Consider the following 10,531-nt stretch of genomic DNA (forward strand, 5'->3'; position numbering starts at 1 on the left):
TAGTCATTCTAACCAATAAAACACCGTTGTTTATGTAAACATGACATTACCTAGCGGGTTTTTTTTTCCTTCAAATTCTTATGCTGATTAAGAATCTAACTCATGCATTTATATAAGTGGCATTATTATATTGGTTGGGAGGACTATTTCAACAGTTCTTATGGTGGACCTAATAATTTCTCATTTGATAGATGAGTTGTGAAAATGAGGCTTATTTTGTTAATGTGTGTCTTAAGGGCATACAATAATTTTCATTTTTAGAAAAAATTTTCTCGAAAATTGAAAAAGTATTAACAGTTTTTTCAATTTTCAAGAAAATATTTACAAAAATAAATAGCTAAATGTATACTCTTAAGATACACATTAATTGAACCCATAAATGGCATTTATTTCCGAGCTATGTTTATGATTTGATTGCCACATAAATTGTTTGTGGTAGATATGGGGCCTTGAGTTCAGAGCCTATTTGGTCTAGAGCCAAACTAGCAACAGTATTCCCTCTGCATCACTTTGGGCCTATAACCGATGTTATGTAATAGGAAGGTTACGGCTGCTTTCTATTTTAGTCAACTTTATTGGATTTTGCATCTCCCTAACTTGGTATTAAAAAAAAAAAAAAAAAAAACCATTCAGTTTCTTGAAAGAACTAATAATAATAATAATAATAAAAAATATCTGCCCTACCCTGAACAAGATAAATGAAAAAAAAGTAGAACACATAGTTGCTAATTATTCAAAATAGCCAATGAGTCATAAAAGTTGCCAGTTTAACATATACGTTATTCCAAAATGATGAAATGATTTTTCTAGTTACAGAGTCTACTCATAAAAAAAAATAGAAGAAAAAGAAGTCAAAAATTTCATTTTAGTTTTGCATGATAATACGATATTGATAAAACACCAATGAACAAAGCAACAAATTGATAAGCAACACATGAAAAGAAAACAAGTAGCCCCTGCCTGAGTAGATTTTCGAGGTGTCATCTACAAGAGAGTTTTCAGATTTTCGTTCAACACCACTTCAATTCTCACCAAGGCCGCCTAATAATTATGGCAATAGGCAAGCAGAGTAGAGCAGGAGTCAGTGGCGGCGCCACATTGAGGTCAGGGTGTTCCTGGGAACACCCTGACCTGAAAAAAAAAAAATTTATATATAAAAACTTAAATTTTTTTATTTGTTTACCCTTACAAAAAAAAGTAGGAATACCCTCAAGTAAAATCAGGAACACCCTCAAAATTTCTATACCAAACAAATTTTGAACTAAAATCTTAAAAAAAAAAATGTAACAGAGAATCTAAAAAAAAAAAACCAACCAAAACCCAATACAAATACGCGTCCGCCTCAATCATCAAATGGTAAAGCTAAAGCAAAACCTAAAATTAGAAGTCGTCAAACACCAGTCACAGCTTCAATCCTTGTCTTCTGCAACCTCCAGTCGACGACCAGTGAGCAATGTCTCTCACTGTTTTTGTTACTTTGCTAAGAACTCTCATCTCATTCTGTCATTTGCTTGTTGAAGACTTGAAGTCCATCTATCTATTTGGTAGAAGTAGTTTCCACTTTCTAGCTTAGGAAATGACGCCTGCCACTTAGTGTACTAAACTCTATCAAGACCACAAAAATTCAGATTTTCACCAATATTTGTTATATTTAATTATTAGTTTTGTTGATATTTGTGTACCACGGTAGCTTTTGAATTCTCAACTCACCTTTTCAATATTTTAGTAATATTTTATGTTAGAGTTAAATTTGATTCTAGTGGTTTATTATTTGTTTACTTCAAAAGTAGTTTTTATAAATCAACCATGTTTCTTTTGCAAAATAATTATTGGTTGATATTGTAATCAAATTATTGCACATTTATATAACGTGTACAATATTGAATATATTTACAAAAAATATATATATATATTATTATACACATTTATTTAGTTTATAAAGTAAATGTTATGTAAATATTACAATGTAAATTAATAATTTTCTTTTTGATAATTAGTAGATCAAATATGATATTGTTATATGTTTTATTTATTATGTTTGCTTAGGATTTTTTTATATATTTATTTTATGAAAGTTATGATATAAAAAAAATACATTTGAAAGATAGAATTCTATATTTACTTTGACTATTTTAGTCATTTTTTTCATTTTTTACTAATTTAATATATTTATTTATATTTTAAATAATTATAAAATTAATTATGACGTTATTACGATTTGACCTCGGTCTGACTTTAAAAACCTTAAACTCTCTATTTTACGATTAATTGAATAGTCCGAGTTTCAAAACCATGGTGGTGTGGGGTCAGAGGTGGGATATTTGAATTGGGGAAGTAAAGGCATGCAAAGGTAGGGGTGTGTGTAAACATGAGGTGTGTGCTAGTGTGTGCTAATGCACAGTGGAGTGTGTGCTAGACTGCTAGTAGTTAGTAAAAAAAATTAATGAGGCAACTAAACACCAATAATTAATAATTTAATTAACTAATACATTATAAAAGACAAACAAATTAAATTATGTTAAGCTAAACAACAATTAATAATTTAATAATTAATGAAACAACAATACAACAAATTATAATTTATAAAAGACAAACAAATTAATGAAACAACTAAACAACAATAATTAATAATTTTATGAATATTTCAAATGAACTTATAGTTTATTGTACAGGTACCTTTGTTCAATTCTTTTCTTTTCATTTTTTTTTTTCCTTTTGAAGTTTTTCAGTGTATTGAATGCAAATTTATTTTGATTTTAAGAACATTTTTTTTAAGCACAAACTTCATGTTAGCCAAATCTTGAATTTCGGCCGGTATTTACCAAAACGTCCAGAAATAGAACAAAATGACCCGAAATTTTTTCAAAGTAGAATAGGAATACCCTGAACAAAATTCCTAGAGCCGCCACTGAGCAGGACATTCTCATTTCTCAGAAGAAGTGAAGAAGTGGCATGGTAGAACAGCCATCCATTCAAACAAGGCTCTCAAAAAATAAGTTTCAGCTGTCGGAGAGTTTTTACTTTTGCAAGGCTTGTTCTTCTAGAATTAATTCTCCCAAATTGATCAGGAATGACTTGAATAAAGCATGAAAGTGAAAATTTTTCTAATGATAAAATTTATGAATGGATTTGAGTTTTTTTAAACTCTAGTTTTGAAATTATTAGGTGTAAGATATTATTTTAAATCTAGAACATCATAAGTGTTTGTTTTGGTCCTTACAACTTAAATTCATAATGGGTTTTTAAATTTATATGAAGCAATTTATATTAGAATTTTTTTTAATTCATTAATCTTAAATTCACAAATCTATAAACAACCTTATGAAATTGTGTATCATGTTGCAATTAGGGTGGAAAAACATTACAATGTGAATTTTGTTCCATGTTAATACAATTCTTCAAAGCCTAACTTTTAACTTAATCATTGGAGTGGTTTTAGGATCACAAACTATTTCACAACTTTTTTGCTACAACTTTGTCATGGTAGATTGTAAATGGTTATTTATTACTTACATATTGACCTACAATTTTTTCTCCATCACTTATACTTTGCCACATCATAATTATAACAGGAATTTGTTCTTACAACTAAAATTTATAATGAGTTGTTAAATTTATATTAGAATTTTTTTAATTATTTAATTTTAAATTCTCAAATCTAAAAACAACCTTATGGAATTATGTACTACGTTGCAAATAGGGTGGCAAAATAGGATGATGTGAATTTTGTTTCATTTTAATAAAATTCTTTAAAGCCTAATTTTTGCCTTAATAATTAGAGTGTTTCTAGAACCACAAATTATTTCACAATTTTGTTTTATCACAATTCTGTCATGGCAGACTGTAAGTGGTTACTTATCATTTACATATTGGAACTATTATTTTTTCTCCAACACTTATACTCTGCCACATCATAGTTGTGGCAAGAATTGGTTCTTACAACTGAAATTTATAATGTGTTGTTAAATTTATAAGAAGTAATTTATATTAGAAATTGTTTATTTTTTTAATTTTAATTTTTATATAAATTTTGAAATCTAAAAACAACCTTATGGAAATGTGTAAAACGTTGCAAATAGGGTGGCAAAATAGGACGATGTGAATTTCATTCCATGTTAGTACAATTATTCAAAGTCTAACTTTTGCCTTAATCATTGGAGTGTTTCTAGGACCACAAATTATTTTATAGCTTCTTTGTCACAATTCTATTGTGGCAGGCTTTAAGTAGTTACTTATCATTTACATATTGGCCTATTATTTTTTTATCCATTACTTATATTCTGCCACACCACAGTCGTAGCAAGAATTGGTTCTTACATCTAAAATTTATAATGGGTTGTTAAATTTCTATGAAGTAATTTATATTAGAAATTGTTTTTTAAAGTTCTTTATTTTTAAATTCTCAAATCTATAAACAACCTTGTGGAATTGTGTACCATGTTGCGAATATGGTGGCAAAATAGGACGATATGAATTTTTTTCAATGTTAATATAATTCTTTAAAGTCCAACTATTGTCTTAATCATTGAAATGGTTCTACGATCACAAACAATTTCGCAACTTCTTTGTTATGACTCTATTTTGACAAACTGTAAGTGGTTGTTTATCACTTATATATTTACCTATCATTTTTTGTCCACCATTTATATTCTGTCATGTCATAGTTGTGGCAAGAATTACAATGGGATGTTAAGTTTATATTAAGTAATTTATATTAGAATTTTTTTTTAAAATTATTTAATTTTAAATTCTCAAATCTAAAAACAACCTTATGGAATTTTGTATCACATTGCAAACAGGGTAGGATGATATGAATTTTGGTCCATGTTAATACAATTTTTCAAAGCCAGCTTTTGCCTTAATTATTGAAGTGGTTCTAGAACCACAAACGATTTCACAATGAAAGCATGATAGGCCCACGTACATGATCCATAAAGTAAAGAAGTCATCAATGTGAGAGAATTGAAAACAACTAGACAGGCTTAGTACACAACAAAGTCATTTGTCTTTTTTTTTGCTAACCACAACAAAGCAAAGTCATTTGTCGTACCATTATTGAGAGTAAATATCATTCTAGAGCATAACTTGTCTCTTATGATCATATGAAATTTGAGAGCAATCAGAGTTGTAAAAGTAGGGAAGAGCTTGTGTCCAGTATAGACCGACCTTTCTAAAGGTCCGAAATAACCTAGAAAGGCAAAAACGTTATGGACCATACATTATGATTTATGAATAGTGCAATTCTTTAAACTTTATGAACCATGCATTAATTGTGCAATTCTTCAACTACCTTGAATTGTTTTTTGATACAAACTACCTTGAATTGTTGGAATTGTTGAAATTGGTAGAAATCAAAGTTTCGAAGCCACTGAAAATACCAATCATTTTTCTTGTTCTCACTGTTAACTGTTAAGTCTTTGCATAAGTCACAAACATTATACACGTGTTCCCAGGAACATCCAAAAAGTAGTTGGGTTTAGAGCATCTCCAGTCGTTTGTTTAAATTTTTGTACGGTTTAAATAAGAAAAATGAACAGTAACATTTATCTTTTACTTATCAACTTCTTCAAATATACCTTGCAACTGATTTTCTATCATTTCTCTATCTCATTTAAATATTATTTTTTCATTGATTCTATATTATTTTTTAATATTTATTTATTCTTCCTCTATTTATTTTCAACAATTATATTTTTCAACAATATTTTTTACAATATTTTCACAAGAATTATAACAAAATCTTATATGGAAAGTTGTTACTAGTTCTAATTTGAACCCACCACTAAAATTATATTTTTACTCACCAATATTAGCTAATAACAATATGTTACTTAAAATTTATTGTGAAAATAGTGTGAAAATATTGTGATAGTATTTCTAAATTGTAATTTTTTATTTTTTATATTATTTTTCATTTCTTTCATCCATACGATTACCTTTTTTTTTTTATATGTTTACTCTTTTCTTTTTTCCTTTTTTTTTTCTCTTGTTTATTCTCCACCACACACATATACCCATATATCTCCATTCTCTCCTCTTTTTTTCTTTTTTTTCTTTTTTTTTCCTCTTTTTTCCTCTGCTTCCCACTTGATTCCAAAACTTTCCTCTCTCTTTCTCTGCTTTTTTTATTTCTTTATTTTTTTTTTCTACTTGATTCCAGAACATTTTCTGGCTCTCTATAACAACAAATGTTCAAAATATTTATTCTCAGTTTTTTCTTCTTTTAAAAAAAATATTTTCAACTCTAAACCATATTTTTGGGTAAAAGATAGTACTGTTTAAAAGCTTCTTAGCGTACACTTATAAGAATATATAGAAAGGTGGTTAGGGCCGTTGGGCTTATCGTCTCAGAGAGTGACTTTGTCTGGGCTTCAACTCCACCTCCTATTGATAAGCTTATTTGGTGCAAATAAAAAGAAGGTTCATGTATAATTTCTCCATTTTATTTTCCACATATATGCAATACTTAGGATCAATTTGTACAATAAAATGACACTCATGAAAATATTAATTAGTATTTTAATGTTATAAAACCCATAACATATCTATTATATTTTATTTATTTTCTAGGTTATTTTATTTTATATATCTGAGTAGGTTGTGTATTATTTTTTTATGGTAAAAAAATCAACTTATAAATTTCACATAATCATTTACATTAATTAGATAAACCTCAAGTACAACTTATATTGGATTTTTTCAAACCCATAAAAAGATTAAACTATAAAAACTTTAAACTATATAGTAAATATTTGTGTGTTTAACACTTTGAAGGGTAACTTGAAAACATTATTAGTTCATGATGTTTATCTTATAATTATTTTCAAATTATAGCACTTACACACATTTTATGAAAAACAATAAGCTACTACTTAAAAAATTTAAACTCATAACACTATTGAAAAATAACAATATTGTTGCATTTTTTTCTTGAACTATTTCTTTTTCTATTCTTATTTTTCTTTCATAAATTTTGACCTTAGAAAATATTGATATAATAGAAAAATCTCTCAGCATACATACATACATACATACATACATACATATATGTATATAATGTGAAAATGAACACATAACATAGACATTGAAAAAAAACATAAATAAAATTTATTAAAAAATAGAGAAAAAAAAGAAGAACAAAGTTTAGCTACAAAATTGGTTGTAGCCAAGGCTATAACCTTACTCAATATCTTTTATTGGAGGTAAATTTTGACAAATCCACCATTGGATTACATCTTTTTTTTATATCTTTCATGCTTGCAAAATTTCTAAAAAATTAAATATCAATAGCTATGTTATCAATAAATTATTTAAATTATAAGTTTTTGTAATTTAAATTTGTGCATAAAATATAAACTTATAAATCATATAATAAATAATATCTGATTGATACTAAATTTGACACGTATATTAAAAGTATAAAAAATATGTAATTCAACAGTTAGATTTTCAAAATATATAATAATATTTATTTTATTGAGTAAGGTTATAGTTTTAGACTACAATCAATTTTGTAGCTAAACTTTATTCAAAAAATAAAATTAAGGGGGAATTTTGGTGGGACCGAGCTCCATGCGCTAGGCCCCTCACACAGAAAAGTTGGTTAGTTCCCCCCCCCCCCACCTCATATAAAGAAAAACAGTCTCCACACTGCCTATATAAGAAAAGGAACCACATCAACTCCCAAACACCAGTAAAATCAAAACCCCAATTTCTCCAATTACTCTCTTTTCTTTTCTTTTTTATGAACTCATTGACTCTCTTTCAAACACACACCCCCCCCCCCCCCCCCAAAATCAAACTACCCTCTTCATTGCGTCAATCTAAATCACTAGAGACCACAACAAATAATCATGAGTTCAACTTTGAAAGACCAAGCAGGTGGTGTATGTAGCTGTACGAGGTGTTCTCTCCTTATTAGATCACTGCAAGAATGTGCCAAAAACAATATCAAATCTTGTTCTCAAGCCAAGGAACTCTCTGCCAAATCTTCCTCGGCGGTTTCTGATAATAAGCAGAAACGCTCAAAGGAGGAGTCCATGAGAAAAATCATGGACTTAAACTGCTGGGGTCCTACCACTACAAAGTTTTAAATGGCTGTGTAAAATCAGTGGAGTATGTGTGAAAATATATCCTTTTATTTCAATGCACTTAAAAAAAAAATTGCTTCTGATTCACTTGTTTTTAGGTTTAAATATGTTTTTGGTCTGCAAGTTTTGGGGCCAAAATGGCCAAATACCACTATTTGGAAAAATATGTTGCAATTTACCATTGTTTCTGAAATATATAAGGATTTACCACTATTTAAGAACTCGAGTGTCTCAAACTTGAGTTTGCCATGAAACTCGAGTTCTATTAAAATTTGCCACTGAGGCAATGGCTGAGCTGAAATTTTTTATTTTTAAAATGCCACCTTGAACTCGAGCTTGTGGAGCTCGAGTTCTTTGTTGATATAACTCGAGCTCTTAAATCTCGAGTTTCTTAAAAATTAAACTACATAGAACTTGAGTTTAGAAAACTCGAGTTCTTTGTAAGTACATACTCGAGTTTTTCAAACTCGAGTATTGTGTAGTTTATATACCAAGAAGATGTTAAATCCCATGTCCCTTTCACCCATTCTTTTCAGTAGATGCAGCTCATACTGTGAGCAACCCTTTTGCGCTCAGTCTCTTCCTCGGATCTCAACGGAAACACAAATCCCAACTTTCCTTTATATTTACCATATAGGTGGGTTGCATCAATGCTAATCATGGGCCCGTAGTGCTTGAACCCACCAATAGATAGACCAAACACCCAAAATACGCAGTTGAATGTACAAGTGTCTTGTTCATAATTGTCGTGCACTAGTAACTTATACACTAAACCCAGACTTGCGTCTTTCAGTCCTATTAAAAAATGCAGCAACTTTGCGTACGACTCCTTAAAATCACTATACATAGCTGCAACGGCCTTCGGTTTAGCATCCCATACCTTGTAGTGAGATACACGATGTTTTAACTTTGCTAAAGCAATGTGGTGTAAGAACTTTATTGAGTACAAGGGGTCTTCTTTGTATAAATTGCTCAAGTATGTATGCTAGGTATGTCGAATCAATCATCTAACCGTTGTTATCAACTTAGATGGATGAGCATGTGTGGAGACCCTTGCATGTTGTGATCTTCTAGACATTGCCTCTCTTGCTACATATAGCATAGATTGACCATGGACATGAATCATTCTCGCAATTAACTAAATAATTTTTTATATAAGCAAAATTCGAATTTAGATCTCTAGTTTGAAAAAAAAAATTATTATGATTCAAACTAACTAAAACCCAGAAATTAGATAGAGAGTGAATCATTAATTATTATTTTTTGAGTATGGAGACTTATTAAGTATTAGTTGGTAAACCATTCAATAAACAAGAAAGTTTAATTTAAATATATATATATACATATATTTTTGTTTAAATACGAAATATAGTAATTACGAAAACTACTAATAGACATTTATTGTGATTGTGTTTGTATATGAAATTATATAGTATAGTTACTATTGCGTATTTATCGTAATTTTACTTTAGAATAAGCATTTGTTGTGATTATGTTTATATATAGAATTATAAATTTTACTATTTGTTGGGTTAAAATGAATTGACCCCTTGCAAATTAATTAATTACCCAAATTAATTAATTAGTCAAATTATATGCAATGACATGGTAGCACAAACAAATCATCAACTAAATTTGACATGGTGATTTGTTTACGAATGGAGAAAACTTCCAAGGCAAAACCCCACCGAGTGAATTTAAGGTCACCACTCCCGAGAATCTACTATTATTAATCACAAGCGTTTACAAGTATAAGGAATCTTATCAAACCCTTTGGCCTATCCCGAAATATCAACCTACAGTTGAACTCTGACCCCAATACCCATTGGACTTGTATTGTAGCGGTAATCTCTTCGTTCAATGCACGAATCCCAGTATGTGACTAAATCCACCAACTTGAGGAAGATGTTGGCTGCAAAGTTCTTCATTTTATCAACAATGAAGATTAGGAAGCTCCTTGGTCACAAAACCCTTGGTGTAAAGACACAATAGCTTCTTTAGAGAGAATGATGAACTAGGGCACTTTTTGCATGTATTATTTTTGCATCATCTATGATGGCCCTTAAAAAAATCCTTATATACGTCTAGGGTTGTGAGAAAAGAAACCCAACACAAATACATAGGAATATGCGTGTAATTAGATCTGAAAAGCCTGATTTCGTAATTCTCAACAAATACAGCTTGTGTCGAGAATTTGTCGAGTTTCAACATTAAATCTCGATATAAAGGATTTTGTCGAGACTTCTGTCGAGCTTTAATGAGCAACTCCTCTTCACTTGTTTTTTAGTCAGATTTTCATGGCTTTAACACTTGACTTGAACAGCATGTTTCTTGAAGTCTTAAATCCATCTTAGATCTATCCAATTACAAGTAAAGTGTATTTTGTCAAAGGATTAGCCAATTACATAAAATATATCCCTAACACTATTTAAAGAAATATA

The 10,531-nt window shown here is 29.4% G+C and overlaps 1 protein-coding gene across 1 annotated transcript; it reads left to right on the forward strand.

Moving 5' to 3' along the window:
• Positions 1 to 7,853: 7,853 nt before the first annotated feature.
• LOC142615966 (uncharacterized) lies at positions 7,854 to 8,093 on the forward strand. The gene has a single exon (XM_075788863.1). It carries the CDS (start codon positions 7,854 to 7,856, stop codon positions 8,091 to 8,093), a length of 240 nt encoding a protein of 79 aa, XP_075644978.1.
• Positions 8,094 to 10,531: the final 2,438 nt, after the last annotated feature.

This window comes from Castanea sativa, chromosome 11 (genome assembly GCF_040712315.1).
Source record: "Castanea sativa cultivar Marrone di Chiusa Pesio chromosome 11, ASM4071231v1".
NCBI lineage: Eukaryota > Viridiplantae > Streptophyta > Magnoliopsida > Fagales > Fagaceae > Castanea > Castanea sativa.